This window comes from Coffea arabica, chromosome 2c (genome assembly GCF_036785885.1).
Source record: "Coffea arabica cultivar ET-39 chromosome 2c, Coffea Arabica ET-39 HiFi, whole genome shotgun sequence".
Taxonomy (NCBI): Eukaryota; Viridiplantae; Streptophyta; class Magnoliopsida; order Gentianales; family Rubiaceae; genus Coffea; species Coffea arabica.
This window is the reverse complement of record NC_092312.1, coordinates 76,279,311-76,299,392: the sequence shown is the minus strand read 5'-3', so window position 1 is coordinate 76,299,392 and position 20,082 is coordinate 76,279,311. Positions and strand designations below refer to the sequence as shown.

The 20,082-nt window shown below is 37.3% G+C and overlaps 3 protein-coding genes across 11 annotated transcripts; all 3 read left to right on the top strand.

Annotated features, from left to right (window-relative positions):
* Nucleotides 1-1,517: 1,517 nt before the first annotated feature.
* LOC140035461 (beclin-1-like protein) lies at nt 1,518-8,119 on the top strand. 9 transcript variants are annotated; one of them, XR_011839691.1, is made up of 11 exons: nt 1,518-1,858; nt 3,140-3,504; nt 3,640-3,810; nt 4,159-4,283; nt 4,473-4,521; nt 4,696-4,854; nt 5,497-5,582; nt 5,752-5,823; nt 5,919-6,092; nt 6,386-6,462; nt 7,540-7,580. XR_011839691.1 is itself a non-coding variant. In XM_072076646.1 (11 exons), the coding sequence occupies exons 1-10, from the start codon at nt 1,681-1,683 to the stop codon at nt 7,296-7,298; spliced, it is 1,332 nt and encodes a 443-aa protein (XP_071932747.1). In that variant the 5' UTR covers nt 1,518-1,680; the 3' UTR covers nt 7,299-7,331; nt 7,540-7,759. The 9 variants fall into 9 exon arrangements, 8 of the variants coding, with proteins under 8 accessions (XP_071932747.1, XP_071932745.1, XP_071932748.1 ...); XM_072076646.1 differs by lacking the exon at nt 5,919-6,092 and adding an exon at nt 7,249-7,331 and having other exon boundaries at nt 7,540-7,759; XM_072076644.1 differs by lacking the exon at nt 5,919-6,092 and adding an exon at nt 7,249-7,331 and having other exon boundaries at nt 6,313-6,462; nt 7,540-7,759.
* Nucleotides 8,120-8,418: 299 nt separating this feature from the next.
* LOC113733302 (non-specific lipid-transfer protein A) lies at nt 8,419-9,370 on the top strand. Its single transcript, XM_027259614.2, has 2 exons — nt 8,419-9,090; nt 9,169-9,370. Exons 1-2 carry the CDS (start codon nt 8,738-8,740, stop codon nt 9,182-9,184), a joined length of 369 nt encoding a protein of 122 aa, XP_027115415.2. The 5' UTR covers nt 8,419-8,737; the 3' UTR covers nt 9,185-9,370.
* Nucleotides 9,371-12,013: 2,643 nt separating this feature from the next.
* LOC113733300 (long chain acyl-CoA synthetase 4) lies at nt 12,014-19,992 on the top strand. Its single transcript, XM_027259610.2, has 19 exons — nt 12,014-12,205; nt 12,459-12,522; nt 12,617-12,706; nt 13,059-13,115; nt 13,501-13,549; nt 14,216-14,292; nt 14,386-14,425; nt 14,507-14,601; nt 15,301-15,468; nt 15,936-16,046; nt 16,118-16,205; nt 16,482-16,548; nt 17,533-17,608; nt 17,703-17,820; nt 18,174-18,422; nt 18,511-18,650; nt 18,898-19,080; nt 19,289-19,408; nt 19,757-19,992. Exons 1-19 carry the CDS (start codon nt 12,054-12,056, stop codon nt 19,790-19,792), a joined length of 1,980 nt encoding a protein of 659 aa, XP_027115411.2. The 5' UTR covers nt 12,014-12,053; the 3' UTR covers nt 19,793-19,992.
* The last annotated feature ends 90 nt before the right edge of the window (nt 19,993-20,082 follow it).

Sequence of the window (20,082 nt, the reverse complement as noted above, 5' to 3'; positions counted from 1 at the left end):
TAAAAAGGTTTTGAAATATTGAGATTTAATTTTTAAAAGTACTCGCACTGGTTTGATTGTTGCGGTTGTTTTTTTTTTTTTTCCTTTCTTTTTTTCTTCTTTGAGAGAGAATTGATTCAACCAATTCAATTTCATGAGGTTGCTAGACAATGAGAAGCAAATAGAAAACCGACCTTCATTATCTTGATAAGAAAGTGGCTACTTGTCTCGTGTTTTCCAGAATAAAATCATCCTAAATTAAGGCTGTTGACTTAGGCTGCTCTAATCTTTTCTCGAACCAAAATCTTCCACAAAACATGTTCACTAGGAAGGGTTTCATGAGTTTCAGCTCACTTCCTTATCCCTGAATATATTTTTAGCTTCCCAATACTTATGGGCATCTTGAAACTCCTGATACTCCTCCTCTTTCTTTGCCCGCTTTTTAATACTTATGGGATTGCTAAAAAAGATTTATGTTCAGTCTCCTTCTGCGGCAGTAACAATGCTCCAATTCAATGAATTAGTGTTGCAGCATCCTCCTCAAGGTTGTGGCTATCCTGGATTCAACGACCTAACTTGCAATTCTCTCTTACGCTTCCTAATTCTGGAGACTTCTTGGTCCGCAACATCAACTATCTTTCGCAGCACGTACAACTCTACGATCCCAACGATTGCCTTCCAAGCCGGCTCTTGACCTTGAATCTCTCGTCTTCTCCTTTTGTGGGTAGCTTTTACAAGAATTTCGAGTACCTTTCTTGGTTGTCCTCCGAGTCTTTATCGTTCTCAACACCTGGAGATTGATTGCCTCGACAACGAAGCAGCCTCCGTGATAGCTTCATCTTCCATGGCATTTTTAAGAGCAACAATGAATGCATGCAATGTAATTGCGGCCGCTATGCCAAGACCTGGTTCTCGGTCATTTCAAAACAATGGGAAAGGTTTTTCGTCTGACCTCACCTGCGGTGATCTTTTCTTGTCCTCAGCTATGGTGGTATTTGTGGGTATTTTATAGTATGTGCAAAAAATAAAAAAATATATGAGAATGGATTGGGCAATCATGAATTTTTAATTATGTAATCCTAATTTTTAATTATGTAATCCTAACTCGACCCTCGATTAAATAATACGGATCGGACATCCTAATATCAGATCGGATCGGATCGAATCGAATATGACAAATTTTCAGGTTAGCAATTAATTTTGTCCATCCCTAATACTCGTAAGAAAAATTTCCCATAATAGACACTTGAATGTATAACCGAATTCAAGCAGGAAAGGATCCACGAATTTGCACCACTATTTCACATTGCCAAGTGAGTGCAAAGTTTGAAATTTATTGAAAGTGGACGGTGTTCGAAGTGGGTTTGGGTGCACGGGCAACCTTACCCGTTTGTCCCATAAGACAGCCATCAAGCCCATATTCAGAAGCCCTAAGCCTGCTTTGCATCTCAACTAGAAAAGCCCATTCTCTTCGGCCACCAGAGCGGTCCCCACAAGTGCTGAGCAGGAAAAGGGTATTAATAAATTATGCATTGGGAAGTAGTAGTAGACTAGAGACTGGTAGTGCTATTTTGACCGCCTCTGTATCTTTAATTTTTGTTTGGGGGGCTCTCAAATTCTCTGATTCTCCAAATGCACGCATTCTGTGTATACATTGGCGTGCCTTTGATGACAAGGAAAACCCAAATCAGGGAGTAAAACATGAAGAACAATAGCAGCAGCGGCGGCAACAGCAACATGGGAGATAAGGGTCGGACCTTACCCGTCGACCCGAATCTCCCCAGATACCTTTGCCAGAATTGCCACAACTACCTCTGCTTCGTCGGCGTCGACTCTTATGCCGACAAGTATTTCCCATCCTCCGACGCTTCTCGTTCCGGTTAGGTTTTTCACTCTCACTCTCTCTTTTCCTGATTCCCAAAATTTTTTTTTAATGTTACTCGTTCTATTCCAATTAACAATGACGAGAACTTTTTTTTTTTTTGTTGGGTTTTTATTACTTGGGTTCATGCCTAAGATTACTAAATTTTGCTACTTTTAATTGGCATATATAATGCCAATTGGAACACTATGATGTTCAAGTTATAATTTTTCTTGGGGTGGGGTGATAGGTTTCACTAGTTCTTTAAAGATTGTGATTCAGATTGCAACTGTTATTTTGGCATAAGAACGTATCGATTGATTTGTCAAAGGATTCTCGTGGTTTAAATTCGTTCTGAAGTGAACGATCAACTGTATTTAGGGACTGATGAATGAAGCCTTTAAGAGAGGTTAATGGACTTGTCGAGTAAAAGTGGGGACTGTTCAAACGTGGATGGTTAATATCGCTAATGATCTTTTATTCCTTATTAATTTATGTTATGTTACTCTTTTTGTAACAAAACATTAATGAAATGAAAATATGAACTTTTTCTTATTGGATACTCCATCGTATAGATGATATTGAAGTTAGCATTATTAAATGTTAGGCAGTGGAAGTGCTGGAGAATTTTTTGGTATTTTTCCTAGCCTGCTAGCTCTGTTTTGATTTTCTTATTCCGTGAAAGTTTTTCAAAGTGGCATCAGTGTAACGGCACCATTGAACAACTTCACTGACTAAGTCCCCACCATAAATTCAGTTAAAGTCGTCAAGTTAAATGAGAGATTAGTTTCGGGCCTTTCATGATGCTTCTGGCTGAGGTTTGCAGAAAAGAAAAAAAAATGTGCTTATACTATTCTTTGGTTTTTTGTATCAGCAGTTTTATGTGGCCTTTCACTCTATTGAGTTGCCTTGCTGATGATACAGTTTGTTTTTATCCTTGCTCTGGTGTATATTTTCAAATCTTGTGGTGTTAGAGAGTTTCCTTTCAATGGTTGTCTTACTTGTAATTTGTGCATTGTTGGAAACTTGGCAGCAAATTATGTAATCACTGGGTTGCCAAACATCTCTGATTTTTGGAAAGTTTTATAACTCCGTTTCAGGAATTTTAAATAAACTGTACTGTTATACAAATTTATGTGCATCATTTAGGTTTTCAGTTTTCTAAAAATTTTACAAAGTAGAGAACATGGACAATAAAGCAAAAGGATTTGAGACGGTACAATCAATAATCCTTGAAGGTGGGGCATTAGTTAAGTGACACAGGATCCAGCTTTTTTATGATTTCAAGTGAATGTGCAGGGATGCAGGGGTCGTCTGTGCATGGGGCTGGTAGTGTTTTAGCTTCAACCCGTATGGATCATTCATATGTTGTGCTGCCAAAGCAAAAAAGTCAGACTCCAGGGGTGCCTCCTCGGCCCCGAGCTGGAGCCGTTCAACCTGAGGCTAGTCAGTCAGTCAGGGCAATGGAAGAATCATTTGTAGTTTTGCCTCCACCTGCGGCTTCAGTTTATAAATCAGAGTCTGCTTCTGATGGAGTTGGAACTCATCTACCATCACCTGAAGGTGGCCAAACTAATATTCCTCCTCAGCCAAATAATTCTGGCTTCCACACCACCATAACTGTCCTGAAACGTGCATTTGACATTGCCACAACACAGACACAGGTAGCTATGTCAACCAGATTGTTGATGGCAAATGAACTTACGTATGGAAATCAACAAATGACGGCTATGTTTTTTAATCTCATGTTGATCTTTATTTTGATTGATCTGTCATGGGCTCTGTCTTCTATTTCCCAGGTTGAACAACCTTTGTGTCTGGAGTGCATGCGAATACTGTCCGATAAGCTTGATAAAGAGGTTGAAGATGTGAACAGGGACATAAATGCATATGAAGCCTGTCTGAAGCAACTGGAGGGGGAGGAGAGAAAGGTTCTTGGCGAGGCTGATTTTCTTAAGGAGAAACTTAAGGTGCATACTTGAGATCAATTATTAAATGAATAACTAGTTTCCTTGGCATAAAGAACAGAAAGAACTAAACCCTGAATCATGACATTTCTCTGTTTGTGCGTGTGTGTCCCTTGTATACATCCACAGAGACCAAGATAATGCTACCGAATTTACTATGGTGAAAAAGATGTAATTTACTATTATCTGTTTGTGTTTTGGAAATGATTTTCTGGGCAAAGTACTTTTGATAGACTGTTGGTGTTCTTTGGTTTTGCTTCTTTAAGTTTATGAATGTGCTGTTTCTAGTTTATTCTTGTTCTCCCTCTGGGTTAGTAGTTTCCACTTTCATACTTGTGTTCTATTTTTAAGATAGTGGAAGAAGAACAAAAGCTTGAAGCAGCCATTGACGAAACAGAAAAACAATGTGCAGAAGTTACTGCTCAATTGAAAGAATTGGAGTTAAAGTCAAGTCGCTTCAAAGAGTTGGAGGAGCGGTAAGCCAGACAAGAATCTATGTTATTTAAAGGAATTGTATTCGCAAATTGTTCTAATACAAGTACTGTCATGGTGATAAATTCTGTTTTAGGTTACTGATTTTTGTTTTGTTTTATTATTCCTGCCTTTTCTTTCATCATTACATTTTAACTTGTGCTATTAAAGTTCTGCGCCTTTTCCTTATGTAGGTATTGGCAGGAATTCAATAATTTTCAGTTCAAGTTGATTTCACATCAGGTTTGTTAGGGTTACTATTTCCTGGTCATCTTTTCTGTAATATTGTTGTACCTATGTCTGCATGGTGTTTCAGGTTTTTTAGTGTGGCATTTTGCTGAAGTTATTGGACCAAGCTATTGTTGCTTTTCTCATTTTAATTTTTCCTTTTGCTTGATGATACTTCTTTCTCTACAGGAAGAAAGAGATGCAATTTTGGCAAAAATTGAAGTTTCACAAGCTCATCTAGACTTGTTGAAGCGTACTAATGTGCTAACTGATGCTTTCCCAATTGGATATGATGAAGATTTTGGAACGATCAACAACTTTCGCTTGGGGAGACTTCCAAAGTGTCCTGTATGTGAATGGAGCTCCCTTGAATAAGTGAATCTGCTCTTTCCTTTGCTCATCATTTTTATAGAACTGGTCTCATGAAGCACCATATTTGGAGCCACTTGATAAATCATTATGATCATTATGTTTTGGGCTAAGGATCTTCTTTTCTAATTCTGCATTCCCCATCCTTTTAAGTCATTGTTATGGTGCCATGTGTCCACCTTTTGAATTTAACTTAAGTACCCTTTGATATTATTATTTAAAGCACATATTAGGAAATTATCTAAGTAAGGAGAGTGGAAACCAAGAGTGTTACAGAAGATCCACGCAGACATTTTCGCTATCCTATTTTTTTTATGAACAGCAAGCATATGTGGCTGAAGTACCCATACAAGGTCCCTGTATGGTTTTCAAGTTATTCACTAGAGCAGATAAAAGAAATTACCATGCATTGCAGCATTGTGGTCATGTTGCAAATATCCAGTTATTGGTTCATGTCATTGAGTTTTGTATCCTTCACGAGGATGTCGTGTCATGTAGTTCTTTTTATAATTTATTTATTTATTCATCTTTGGCTAGTCAGTTCATATCGACCATTTACCTGCTGTATACTTGTGTGAAAATTTCTTATAAGGAACTTTCATTTACCTTTTTATATTTTAGGTTGAGTGGGATGAGATAAATGCTGCTTGGGGTCAAGCTTGCCTTCTCCTTCATACAATGGCTCAGTATTATCGGCCAAAGTTTCAGTATCCTTTTATTAGTAGTTCATTGGTGATAAAGCTTTGCTGCGTTTGTAGTACTCCTTATCTAGGAATATATAAGATTTTACAATTCTTTCTGCTTTGGAGGCCGATAAATCATGGTTGTCTAAATTGTCCTACTTTATAATGCTGTCCTTAACCTGTTGGTTTTCAGATATCGGATAAAAATTCTGCCCATGGGTAGTTATCCTCGCATCATGGACACAGGCAACAATACCTATGAACTGTAAGTTGATAACGGTCGCTTGAACTTTACTGGCTTCTTTGAGATTACAGTTTGAGTGAAGGTGATGAAGGCTCTAATAGACATGTTCAAGTTAGTTTGCCAAAAAGAAGGACATTCATTTTGATGCATGTTGGGGAGGGCATGGGTATTTTCAAGATGGTGGTGCACCACTTCAGCTTAAGTTTTCCATTTTGGCATGCCTGGAACTTCTCTCAGTGCCAATTGCTTATGGCTCTTTGAAGGAGTACGACAAAAATTCCAGTGACCTGGTGGGTGGTATTGGACTAAATTGATGGAGTCTTTTAATGCCTGTAATTCGTGTAGGGGAAATGTTATTCCTTATTTGTCCTTACTTGATATGCATCTCTTTTCATGCGTCTATATTTAGTAGTTCCCAGCTTTAATGTGTCAGCTTCTGGTTAGACATATTCACCTAGTCATCTTCTGATTCACATGTCTCTTCATGCATCTGATATGAATGTTTCTCAGCTTTGGTCCAGTTAATTTATTCTGGAGTACACGCTATGACAAGGCAATGACACTGTTCTTGACGTGCCTTAAGGATTTTGCTGAGTTTGCAAATGCCAAGGATAAAGAGAACGACATTCCTCCTGAGAAACGTTTCAAGCTACCTTACAAGTAAGTCTTCGGTTGATTGAAATCTTTTATGTCTATCTGTCTCTGCTTTTCCCACCCCCCAAAAAAAAACACACACACACACACACACATTTATAAGCTATTGTCAAGCTTTAGGATAAAGGGTGAAACTACTGCAGGTTGAATCTTGTCTTTTTTTACAGTTTAGAAATGGCCTCTGTACTATATATAATTTGGGTAGTTTTGCTGCTGTATAACAAAAGGAAAAGGATTTGTGATTTATAAGGCACAAAATGTGAAGTTCTTGATTTTCTGATAATGCTGTCCTGACAATAGTGTTTTAGGGTTCAAATTTTAGTTTTTGTGGCTCTACCAAAGAAAAAAACCTTGCAATAGATGGTTTGGTACTTTGGCAATAAGGGCCAATATACAATTTAACCAGTTCATCTTTACTTGATATGCTATTTGCACCTCCAGACTTAGCAAGTCATCCATGGAGCATAGTTAATCTATTTAGAGGATCTAATATCAGGCGGGCATCCAGAGTAGCTTGGGTTTGGGGATTGTTTCTGTGGGATTGTTGTAATCTGATTCTGTATGTTTCAGCTATAAGCTCTTTCGAAGCATACTTATTCACTTACACTACCTAAACTAGAAAAAAAATTTTCTGCAAACAAACCTTCCAAATTGGCATTGAGATCAATTTCTGCCCTTTTTCCTTTTAAAGAAAAATCTTTTAGGACAGAAGTATGTATGCAGATTTTTCAAGTTTGTTTAGTAGGAGTCACTTCTTTTGCTTGTTTTAGAGGAGCTAATGCAAATCTGCAGTTTTCTCATTGTTGCGTGGCTTCCCGATTGCCTTGTTTTCTGGACCGTAGAAGGAAGGAACAAACAACAAAACAAAAGTATTTGTAAGTCAATCAAATGTTGGATTCTGACCTGACTACCCAGTTATATCCTTGTAAAGGTGTAAATGGTCAATTTATGAAGCAGTTCGTTTAGTATTCTGGTACCTTGAGAAGTTGGTAATTGTGTTTGGAGCAAGAACTTCGAATTTCGTTTGCTGGGGATGTTTTCTCGAATCATAATATTGGCTTACAATCACTGCATTATTTGCAGGATAGAAAATGACAAAGTGGAGAGTTATTCAATTACACAAAGCTTCAATAAACAGGAGAATTGGACTAAAGCTCTCAAGTACACCCTGTGCAACTTGAAATGGGCTCTGTACTGGTTTATAGGGAACACAAATTTCCAGCCGCTTTCACCACCTGTCTCTCATCATACTGAAGTTACAGCTGGAAGCTCGTTGTACAGTAAAAGGACCGGTGATGCCAAATTCTGACATGGAATCGCCTTACTGTGTGTAAATATATTAATTGCTAAGCTTTCTGTATTTACAAAGTAATTAACTTGAATGATGTATCAAATCATCCTTGATGTATATCTCTTTTTTTTGGGGTTACGGTTGATCATTTTGGAGAATAGCCGTCGAGATGAGAGTGAAAGAGAGGGAAGAGGTAAACAAAGACAATGACGGCAATTAGACAGCTTTTCTGGTGGTGTTCGGGCACAGGGTTCTGTTTACCTCCGACTTGGCAAGCAGGGGACATGTAAGGGCTATAATTGGAACTCTGGGCCTTATTTTCCAACAGTATGAAATGTGAATATATAAAGTTATTATTATTTATGTTTTCAAGTAATGTTATGAATTGATAGCTGTGTGTAGATATTCGTAAAGTCTGTTGGCATATACTACAGAAAAGACATTTCTAATTTCATATGATGTAAACTTATTAATGCCGTCTGTCACTCTCACTTGGATAATCTCAATGTAAATTTGAGCTTGGCAAAATCTGTGGAATCTGGTCCTTTTACTGATTCTTAAACTTCAACATATCTAACATTTTCTCTATTAGTAATTTTTTGGATATATTTTTATTGTGAGTTTTTTTGTTTGAACGAGCATTGCTGTGCTAGGAGTCCGCAATAAATTTTGGTCGTTTTCCAGTCACCAATAAGCACTATGGGCATTTTAGTGCCGCAGAGTTTCATGCTTTACAGTACGTGCAATAGGGAACGCGCGCCTTGTCTCTGCGTCTCCGTTCGAACACACTGATCATCATGGCAATGGCATGGCAATGACTAAGAAAGCTACAAGTAAATGATGCACCTAATTTTATGGAACCAGCAACTATATATCCCACCTGCCACTAGGCAATCTTATTTCTCAACGAAATTTTTCTGATTTGCAAACAACACACTTGATATACACAAAGTGTTGATCTGCGATCCAGAGGAGTCACCATTTTCAGAAATGGCAAGGTTGATCGCGCTGGTTTTGATTGCAACAGTGGGAGCCATTATTTTGGCTTCAAGGCCAGCAGCTGTTGCTGCAGTTTCTTGCATGTCTGTTAATGATAACCTGGTGCCTTGCTTGCCATACGTAACAGACGAAGTCGGTGAACCAAGCAGTGGTTGCTGTGAAGGTGTACAAAGGGTTCTTGATTATGCACCGTCCAAACCAGACCTTGTAGCAGTCTGCAACTGCATCAAAGCAGATTTGCCAGAAATGGGAAAGGTTGACACCCCTCGCATTGCTGGGCTCCCCACAGCTTGTGGAATCAGCAGAAACTTTCCTGCTATTGATTCCAACTACGATTGCTCCATGTAAGTCAACCCCCCCTTGAACCAACCTCTGTGTGTGTGTTAAGCGTGACATAATATTCATTTGACATATTCTTGTAGGGCTTCTGAGTTCTGATTTACTGCACCGGAGCTGCTCTGCTGAAGGACAACTTCTGTGATGGCTTACTCGTTACTAGTTGAATAAAGTTACTTTTCACTTGCGCCCCGTTTATCCAGAATTTTTATGGAACTACCCTTTTTAATCAGGCTACCAAAAGACAAATGTACTTTCATTATAAATGAAAGATAGCTGTTCTAATCATGCTTAATTTCTCATGACAGTTAAACATGGTATCTCATCAAATTGATAATAAAAACATGGATACAAGTCATTACTTGGACTCATTCCATTGCATATGATCTGCATACTGGTCCATAAATCTGCTGATCTGCAAACTCAACAGTAGAAGACCACATCTTGCAATAATTCAATTCGCAGCGAAAAATGAGATAAGTTTGCTAAATTGGTATAACATGGTAGCTAGCTGGACCTCAATTACCATCTGGAACAACGCGTATAATAATCTATGGGAGAAATAGGAGCAGCATAAAAGTTGACACCCCACATTTTTGGGGAATAGGTGCTAGCTTGAACATAATCCATGAGTGAACAAGACCCTGATACGCTTGCTGCTGAGAACAGTTGTGAGAAAACCAATACTCAAAGGTTTTAAATTGTTTCAAATCAAATGATGCATTTGTTAGCTGAAAAATGAAAATGGACGTCATGATCAACTCGAAAACCACTTGTTGCTTTCAGCGGATTCTGTTGCAGAATTTGAGCTTCAGCAGCAGATATATATATAATATATATATATATATATATATATAGCAGTCTTAGGTACCATCATTGGTAAACACACTTCTTGATCAACAGATCAACAACTAGTTACAGAATCTTTAAATCTTGTTTGGGCTGGTTTACCGTTAATGTGTTGAGATTATTTACCATGCATCCTATAAAGGAGTTACAGAATCTTTAATTTAATTAAAGAAGAAAAACACTATCGATTGCTTTCAATTTGAAAGTGTTTTGAGATCACAAAACAATATCAGCTGTTTGATGAATAAATGAGTGCATAGATTGACTTCTCTAGGAAGTAGGAATTCATCCTCCTCCCGAACACGTGTTGATGTTATCTATTTTAGGTTGGTTTTCCCCAGAATCAATTTAGGATTTCGGTGGGCAGTAATGTAAATACTGTTAGTGATCAAGGTAGAGAGAATTAGATTATCCACCTTAATCTAATCTGCAAATTACAATGCTTCCGCTCAAGGAAGGGTCACCTAACATAACAACCACCCGAACTTCTTTTCTCTACTTAGCGTGGCAAAATTGCTTGCTATAAGCAAGCAAAATACCACCAATCCTCTAGTTCTTGGCTTCTTGCATAAGATGATCTCTTCATATCAGTATATGATAGTTAGTTTGATAGTGGTTTTTAATAGCCCCATCCCCATGCACTCTTTTTTCTTTTTCTGGGTCTGTCTAATCGTGTTTGAAAGTTGTCGTATGATTTGCAGTTAGAAAATAAAGGGTATTTCCCCGCAACGGATCTTCTGTCCCACACCCTGTGTCACTCTCTGTCCCACTTTTTATTATATTGCTATTTCTCTTACATAAATAACATGTTTTAATTCTTTTTTGCTTCCTTAAGATCCAATAACTATTAATTGAGTAATACACAAAATTTAACAAACTCAAAAAATCAAAATGCATAAAAAATGAGATTTTTTATGAATTTTTTGCTGTATTTTTTAATTTTCTATTATATATTGCTTTTTTGAAGCTGTTATATTTATTTTTTACTTAATTAATAGTTATTGGATCTTAAGGAAGCAAAAAAGAATTAAAACATGTTATTTATGTAAGAGAAATAGCAATATAATAAAAAGTGGGACAGAGAGTGACACAGGGTGTGAGACAGAAGATCCGTTGCGGGGAAATACCCTTTATTTCTAACTGCAAATCATACGACAACTTTCAAACACGATTAGACAGACCCAGAAAAAGAATGTAATTGGTGGGTATTTCCCTTAGATAAAAGAGTGTAATCAAAACATTTGAAATGTTGAATGGATCACTTTATTTATACTCTTTGCCTAAAATGATCGGAATTAAGTTGGGAAAGAAAAATTTAACATACATACATACTTCATAGTTATTAAACCTAGCAACGGACCGGATCAATGGATCATTGATTCAATCTGTGTACCACTGGTTAAATCGATGGGCATTTATTTAATATTTTTAAATATAAAATAGCAATTTTAATATACGTAAAATATCTAATAAAATGCTTTTACATACTAATTATTGTACTTAAAAAAATATATAATGAACATATAAATATTAATAGAAGATTTAATTCCATTTTGTCATACTTTTACATAAATAAATAATATAGTCAAATATAAAATAAAATTGTGTCTCTTGTTTTCAAAGATATAGCATCATTGTATCATAATTATTTTGTAGACACTTTCCCAATCAATTACATTTTTAAGGAGTAACGATCCAATCAATTATTACGCTATATTAAATTTTTTGGTCGGCAAAGTGTACGTTATTATTACACGTACAATTTCTTCCGTAAGTAGGATATTGGTCAACTGGTAATTGACTAATAATATGCGGTTTGGCTTGACCAATGGCTCGTTACTCCTTAAAAGTGTAATTGATTGGGAAAGTGTCTTGATTGGTCAACAAGTTAGTCCAAAAAAAAAAAAAACAAGAGCGTTACAAGCCGTTGGCTTTTGCACTCAGCCAAAGCAATTTAGTCTCTCAAATTTGGCCACCAAAAGCTACCACTCCCACCGCTACAAGTTACACACGAAATTATATAGTTTGGCATCTAAATCTTTCTCTCTATATATAATGCAGAATTGGGAACAATATAGACAAGAATTTTGATATCAGTAGGTGCTGCTCAAAGAGTTGAATAATGGCAGCAGAAAAATTCATTGTGAAGATTGAGGAAGCAAAAGAAGGTGAAAATGGCAGAGCATCAAGAGGTCCGGTTTATCGAAATGTATTAGCAAAAGATGGAGTTAAGCCTCTTCCTCCGGGCCTCCACTCTTGTTGGGATATTTTCTTGTGAGTTTGAATATTCTTCCTAATTAGCACTCATCAAACTGCATGCCTTCTTGCATAGAGCAACCCAAAAAAAAAACAACCAATGGTAAAATTTATTTCTTTGGATTTCTGTCTCGAAAGGTACAACTACGTTCGTACTACTTACCACCGCTACTTCAAATGGTCCTTGCTAATAAAAAGTAGTGCCCATATATGATCTTTGTTCAGTGAAGTTGTTGGGTTGTAAAAAAGGTCTTGTGTTTTTGGTGGGCAGCGAGTCTGTGAAAGAGTATCCCAACAATCGGATGCTGGGGGAGCGTGAGATGGTAAAAGGCAAGGTATTATTCCTACTACAATGCTTCACCACCTTCACTCTTAATTATGTGCTTCTCCATCCCTTGTTCCTTTATGCCTTGAATGCTGTTTTTGCAGGCTGGTGAATACTCGTGGTTGACTTACAAACAAGTGTATGACTTGGTATTGGAGGTGGGAAATTCCATTCGCACTTGTGGTGTCGTGCAAGTAAGTTCCTGGCATGTGGCTTCTTTCAGTGTTTAATGGCTATTAGCATTTTATGCTAAATGGATTACTTCAGGTGTTTTAATACACCTATAGCACCGGTAACAAAGTTCATGTAAAAAAATCAGAGATTACTTTGTATTGGCTACTTAGTACTCGATCGGTAGCAGCATTAAAATTCGCGGGATCAATATTTCTGTATTGGTTTAATACTTCCTTTCTGTTTGAGAACTTCTTTTAAAAGTCATTCTATCTACTTCTTTTATGCAGCTGCCTGGAGCATTTTCTTGAAAGTCCCATCATGATTATAATAATTTTCCTTTTTCTTTTTACAATTTGATTGTTTCATGTCCAGGGTGATAAATGCGGAATTTATGGTGCCAATTGCCCAAAATGGGTCGTAAGTATGCAGGTAAGTGGCATTGCGAGGTGTAAATTCTGGAAAACATCAAAGTTACTTTCCCATGTCACTCAGGGTCCATCCTGTAGGATTGTTGCATTCTGAATCAACATGTGCTTATTGCACAACTTTTCTGCTCACACACATCTAGCCTGTTTTGAGTTATTTAGATTCTTATACTTTCGAGGTCTAGCTCTAGTTCTGCAATCAGCAGCTCCTTGACCCATACGAAGCAGTATAGATACGTATTGGTTTATGTTCCAACAATCTTTGCAACTGCTTAGAAAGGACAGGCAGGAAAAGATGGAAAGAGTGGAATCATACTGTTATAGTTAGAACAAATCTTGGTTTACAGTCCCATTACATATGTAAAGTAAAATGTTTTCGACTCTTGCAGGCATGCAATGCTCATGGCCTTTACTGTGTGCCTCTGTATGATACGTTAGGTAAGTTTTTAACCACTAAAAATAAAAAATATATTCTCCCTTTTCCACGCACTCACACACACACAAAAAGAAGCATGCTTGAAAAAGAGTATAGATGTACAATCGCCAGACAAAGTTCTACGAGCAAATCGATGAATAAGTACAAGTTATTCACTCTCCATAATGTGAGGGGAAGATTTGTAATCAGAGTGCAAATTAAATGTTTCTGTGTGTCTTACTCGCTTATTCGTCCTCCAAGCATAATCATTCTTTCTGATTACAGTGAAGAAACTAGATAGTTGAGTCATCCTAATGATATAGTCTTTCTTATTTTTGAACTGTCAATCTTGCACACTACCATGCATACTTTCCAGTTCTGGGAGCTTCAATATTAATTAAATCATGGGTCATCCGTAATTTATAATGAACCTCATGGAGATGGATAACTTGACTAGAAATGAAAGTAAATGGGGAATATGAAGATCATCAGAAGATTTGAGTCTTTGGGCACGACTCCCTTCAAACCAAATCTCCAAAGTTTACATTTGATTTAGTTCTTGCTGGCTACCATTAAGTGGACTGTTGTCCGGGCAAGGATAAGGGAGTGTGTAAAAATGAATCAGTTGATGGATTATAATACCATTAGGATTTGAGGTATCTTTAATATGTGCTTGATTGTGGTTTCAGGTGCTGGTGCAGTTGAGTACATAATTTGTCATGCCGAGATTTCAATTGCTTTTGTTGAAGAAACTAAAATCTCTGAGGTATTCTTCCCCTCCTCATTTTTTTTCTGCGCCTCTTTTCTTAAATGTATACCAAATTTGTGTGAACTCACTTTCAAACTGCATTGTTCTTAGGTGTTGAAAACATTTCCAACTACAGGAAAATATCTAAAAAGTAAGTTCATTATTGACCATCATTTTCTGAGCTCATGATCTGGGTCAGTTTAAGTATTAACGCTCTGAATTCATCATGCAGCTGTTGTGAGCTTTGGGAAGGTTAGCAATGAACAAAAGGAGGTTTCTGGAACTTTTGGCTTGAAAATATTTTCTTGGGACGAGTTTTTGCTTTTGGTAAGCTACTTGCTTGGACTACCATCATTTTTGTCTATTTGACCTTTTGTATATAAAAAAAACTTCCATGTATTCTTCAGTCACTTGCTCTAGCGGTAAGCTTTTTGGTGGGTTATAGGCTAGCAGGACTGGTTCACTAATAACTACAAACTGCATTTTGAAGTCATCAAAAATTAGTCTCTGTTGCATTTTGATGCAACAGAGAATGAGAACAAATCAAAATTCTCCCACCGTGTCATCCTATTGTCTATTTGGCATTAAGTATTGCAAAATATTCTCTTGAACATTAGGACAACTGCATACTTGAAAATGGCACTAAAACCTCTTAGGTAGCATAAATGATATTGCTCTAGTAACAACAGTATTCCAACTTCTACTGACAAGGCTTGAATCTGGATCGCTTGAGTTTGTTATGAAATCTTTTCTGGCTATATAGATGTACATAAAGGGAACTTTGCCTCAGGAAGACAAAGGCTATTTTCTGCTAGCTTATAATCACTCCACCTGCCTCTTCACGTTACATTCCTTTATCCTTGTAGAACTTCTAATCTAGGTGAACCTACAGTGTAGAACTTCAAGTTCAAAACAAGAAGTTTATACTAACTGCCATGCTGAATAAATACAAGAAATAAGCCATCTAAAAATTGATATTGATTTTGATGATCTATAACTTCATTTCATACGTGATTTCTCCTCCAGGGATGGGGCCAGCAATATGACCTTCCAATAAAGAAAAGGACAGATACCTGTACAATTATGTACACAAGCGGAACCACTGGTGACCCAAAAGGAGTGATGATATCCAACGAGGCCGTGCTTTCTATTATATCAGGCGTAAATCACCACCTAGAGAGCATAAATGAAGAGGTGAAGTTGAGATATTTCCTCATTCCATATTTTTAGCTCCAGATACAGTAGCCTATATGTGAGGTATTTCAACTCATTTTACAATTGTAATATTGAGATAATTTTAAACAGAAGCACATTGGGCAGGGAAAACAAATTCAGCTTGGATAACAGAATTGTGATGTTTTAAAACTCTCATTATATTCAGCACTTCAGACTCAAAAACTCTTCAGCTCTGGACTTCCCAGAAATGACCCAATCACTCGGAATAGGAAACAAACAAATGAGAGGCCTAACTCCCTAAATAATAACTACTAAATACTCAACTCTGCTTAAATTCCTAGCTTAATTGTGCTTGACTCATGTGTGACTACTTTACAATAATAAGCTCTTACATGCAATTTTATATCTTCTGTTTGCATAGTGCACTCGTCATTGGATAATGCCTGATGTTCTTTTTCATTTAAATTCTCAACTATAAATGACAGTTCAGCGAACGCGATGTGTATTTGTCATATCTTCCCTTAGCACATATATTTGATCGGGTGATTGAGGAGTTGTTGATCTTCAAAGGAGCTGCCATAGGATTCTGGCATAAGGTAAGTCTGGAGACTAGATGAGCGCTTTGTCATATGAAATTGCAAGTAATATATATCTATCACATCTTCAGGACGTCAAACAATTGGTGGATGACATCCGAAAGCTTACACCGACAGTATTTTGTTCTGTTCCTCGTGTTTTAGACAGAATATATTCAGGTAAACCGTACTTTTACATCTCATGAAGATGCCTGATTTTTCCAAGATTTCACTTCAATATTAAGCTTCCCAAGTCTTCGATCTTCAGCTAGCATGTCTTCAAATTTTTGGTTATAGGTTAAGCATCATTTTCAGTTGTTGTACCCTTGCAAATCAGTATGGGGTAGGGATCATGATTAATTGATGAATCACAAGTGCCAATTTGTACAAGTGTGTTGTGACTTGTGTCACACTTCAGCAGTTAGATCTTATGGGTGCAACTGTTTATGTCCACAGGTTTGGTAGAGAAGCTTTCTTCAGCAGGTCTTCTCAAGTATACCCTGTTCAACATTGCCTACTCATAGTAAGATAAATCAGTTTCCAAATTTTTTTGCAGTTCAATATCTTTAGTTAACGGGAGCTTCCAATGCAAAGCTAACTAGAAAATGAAAATAAAAAAATGCAAAAAAACTAAAAGATGGTGTTACAACAAAGCAGTTATCTGGCAACACCAGAAAAAGAGATATGCTTGTCGAGTATGTACTTAAGCAGATAAGTAAGCTTAATATTTCACTGGTGTTCTCCCTATAGTAACATACATACAAGCCTATCTGTAACAGTAACCTGAAACTTGTAAGAGTTTTATTCAGGAAACAATTATGATGAGATCTTCTTTCACGCCCAAACATGTACTTGTATGCTTACATATGTGTTTTAGATCCATCAGTAGTTACAGAAGCTGTACATCTGTTTGTTTGACAAATGACAAGCAACAAAGAATTGAATTCTAATTGAGGAAAAACAAGTATAAGGTGATAGATGATAGATGATAGATGCTAGCCGAGCACTCGGGTAGCATAAGAAAGTTTTGACTCAGAACCTGCTGCAAAATCAAGTCCTCCAGGAAAATCTTGATAGCGTAATAGAAAGTAATCATCCTTTTCTTGTGCAACAGTAAATGGAAGAAAGTAATTTAAATTACTAGCTTGGACATGTAGAATATTTTTTCATTTGAATAGACTGTACTGCTGTGGAAAACATTAGAAATTTTGGGCATTTTTCACTGATTCACTATATAATAAGGAGAATAATTGGTAAGGCTCTCCTAAATCTCTGTTATGGCCTATATTTGTTTGCACCTCATGAGCAAGATGCTTTCAGTTCAAACGCAGAGCAGTTACCTATGATTTATGAGTATCCTACAAGGAGCTTTAAAAATGTATTTTGTTTACTAGAAGCTTGCATTTCCTAATTAAATCAACAATACACTTTGCCTTATTTCTCAATTAAGAGAAGGCTTATATTTTTTACTCATGCTACGTTCCAAATAACATATCTTAATCTGCAGCAAACTGCGGAACATGAGTAAAGGATATAAACATGTAGATGCAGCACCCAGATTTGACAAAATTATTTTCAACAAGGTAAAAAATATTTCATTGGAACTCCACTTTATTTTCTTTCTTTTCTTCTTTAATAGTCAATGCTCTATATGGTGCAAAATTGGTTTCTGCATAGGTGAAAGAAGGTCTAGGTGGAAACCTGCGTCTCATATTGTCTGGAGCTGCTCCTCTTTCATCCAGTGTGGAAACCTTTCTTCGAGTTGTCACATGTGCTCATGTTCTGCAAGGATATGGTACAAAAATAGTTTATATCATTATCTGCAATTTGTCTTAATTTCAGCCCATTGTTTGACTTGAAGTATGAAACACTTCATAGCTGAATCTAATGACTTCTTCAGCTGCACATTGTGTCACGAGTTCTGGCAAATATGTTGTATTCCATATAGATGCCAGGTATTTCAATGAAATAACTAGGAAAAGTTGCGGTATAGAATACAAGAAAATCAACAAGCAGAAGTTGCATGGATACCTGTCTGTTTCACTGTTGTATCAGTGGCTTAGTTATCCTTGCGGGTGACTAAATGAGTATGTATGTTATAGACGATTCAACTTAACGAGGATGATTACTCCATCAAACGTTGTGCAGGTTTGACAGAGACCTGTGCTGGATCGTTTGTTGCACAACCAGATGTATTGGCAATGATTGGTACAGTAGGCCCGCCACTACCGATTGTCGATGTGTGCCTTGAATCAGTTCCTGAAATGGGTTACGATGCCCTAGCAAGCACTCCACCACGTGGGGAAATTTGTATAAGGGGCAAATGCTTGTTCTCAGGCTACTACAAGCGTGAAGACCTCACTGAAGAAGTAATGATTGATGGATGGTTCCACACTGGTGAGTCAGTTTGTTTCAATTACTCGTTGTACATTGTCATGGTTCTTTGGTTGGACTATTATGCAAACTTACAGAAATCTTGCGATAGGGGATATTGGTGAATGGCAGCTGGATGGGAGCATGAAAATCATTGACCGCAAGAAAAATATTTTTAAGCTTTCTCAGGGAGAATATGTTGCAGTGGAAAATCTGGAAAACAATTATTCCCTTGCCTCCTGTATTGATGCGGTGAGTGTCTTTCTCTGTTGAAGATAAGTGGATATGCGCTTCCCTTGTTTTCCTTTAGGGTAGACATTTCAACTTTCCATTTGGGCATTTTTACTTGAATTGAGTGATCTTAACCATGGTACAAGACTTTGAGTGATATCCTCCAGGAGTACACCTTATACTTTTATGATTGTCATCATTGTTCTAAAGTTTCCAGTTTTGAGTTTCTGTCACTAGCTGAAGGGATTCCTTGTCTCGCTTGATTCAGATATGGATCTATGGAAACAGTTACGAGTCCTTTCTTGTTGCTGTGGTCAACCCAAATATCGAATCAGCGGAACGCTGGGCTGAGGAGAATGGGCAAACTGGGCATTTTAGTGCTTTATGTGAGAGCCCGTCAGCCAAAGCATATATTCTGGAGGAGCTAAGCAAGATTGGCAAAGAAAAGAAGGTACATTAGTGTTTCCTATGTTGTGCTTTTGCTGGTAGCCATGCGCTCTTCGGACTAAAATAATGGCAACAGCAGTAGTCCAAGTGGTACATGATTAATGAAGCATTTTTTCACCTTCTGAGCTCATAACTTTATACATATACATCTATATATATATGTATGTATGTATATTTTGGTGGGAATATAGTTTATTCCATTGCATTGACAGTTAAAAGGCTTTGAGTTTGTCAAAGCTGTACACCTGGATCCCACACCATTCGATATGGAGCGCGATCTTCTTACGCCCACGTATAAGAAAAAGAGGTCCCAGTTTCTCAGATATTATCAGGTTTGCCTTTCGCTCAATCGCTTGTTTGTACTATTTTGTATTCACGTCAATTTCGAGCTCTAAAAATGGGTGTTTAGGCAGTATCTAGCTAGTGAATACAATGGAATGGCATAACTGCTCCTCCTCCTCCTCCAGAGTAACAAATGGAATGACATAGAACAACCAGTTCTCATCTGCTCTCAGACAAAAGTGACATGACTAACTGAAAACTAGTGGGTTTTTCCGGAAAATGGGGGACCAAGTGTGGATATATCCTTTTCCATAAAAAAAAAAAATGTGGATAAATCATTGCAGGGATAGATGGATAGATGTAACTGTAGCTGATCTTTTACGAATGTTCAACTGCAGGATGTGATTGATGGTCTGTACAAAAGTGCAAGATAAGCTCAAGAAAATCAAGCTCTGTCACTTTGCTCCAAGAATCTGCTGCCACTTTTCACCACCTCAGCTTCAGCTGAATTTATCTGTAATTGTAAGACACTATGTGAGATCGTATATCCTTGCTAGACAGCGTACGTGTATGCCCATGTTGAGAAAAGTTATTCATACTTACTAAAATAGTCGAATACTGGATTCAGCACTCACTGTTTTCTCATTCACTTCCCTTCAACTTTCTGTACGGATGTCGATACATTCTTCTTCCACAGTCTCTGCTTTTAAGCGAGCACAATGAT

Coding starts and splice junctions, on each gene's coding strand:
- LOC140035461 (XM_072076643.1), top strand. CDS start 1,681: ATGAAGAACAATAGCAGCAGCGGCGGCAACAGCAACATGGGAGATAAG. Junction 3,811..4,158: donor TTCTTAAGGAGAAACTTAAG/GTGCATACTTGA, acceptor TCTATTTTTAAG/ATAGTGGAAGAAGAACAAAA. Junction 6,463..7,539: donor CGTTTCAAGCTACCTTACAA/GTAAGTCTTCGG, acceptor CATTATTTGCAG/GATAGAAAATGACAAAGTGG.
- LOC113733302 (XM_027259614.2), top strand. CDS start 8,738: ATGGCAAGGTTGATCGCGCTGGTTTTGATTGCAACAGTGGGAGCCATT.
- LOC113733300 (XM_027259610.2), top strand. CDS start 12,054: ATGGCAGCAGAAAAATTCATTGTGAAGATTGAGGAAGCAAAAGAAGGT. Junction 13,116..13,500: donor AATGGGTCGTAAGTATGCAG/GTAAGTGGCATT, acceptor CGACTCTTGCAG/GCATGCAATGCTCATGGCCT. Junction 19,081..19,288: donor AGATTGGCAAAGAAAAGAAG/GTACATTAGTGT, acceptor TTGCATTGACAG/TTAAAAGGCTTTGAGTTTGT.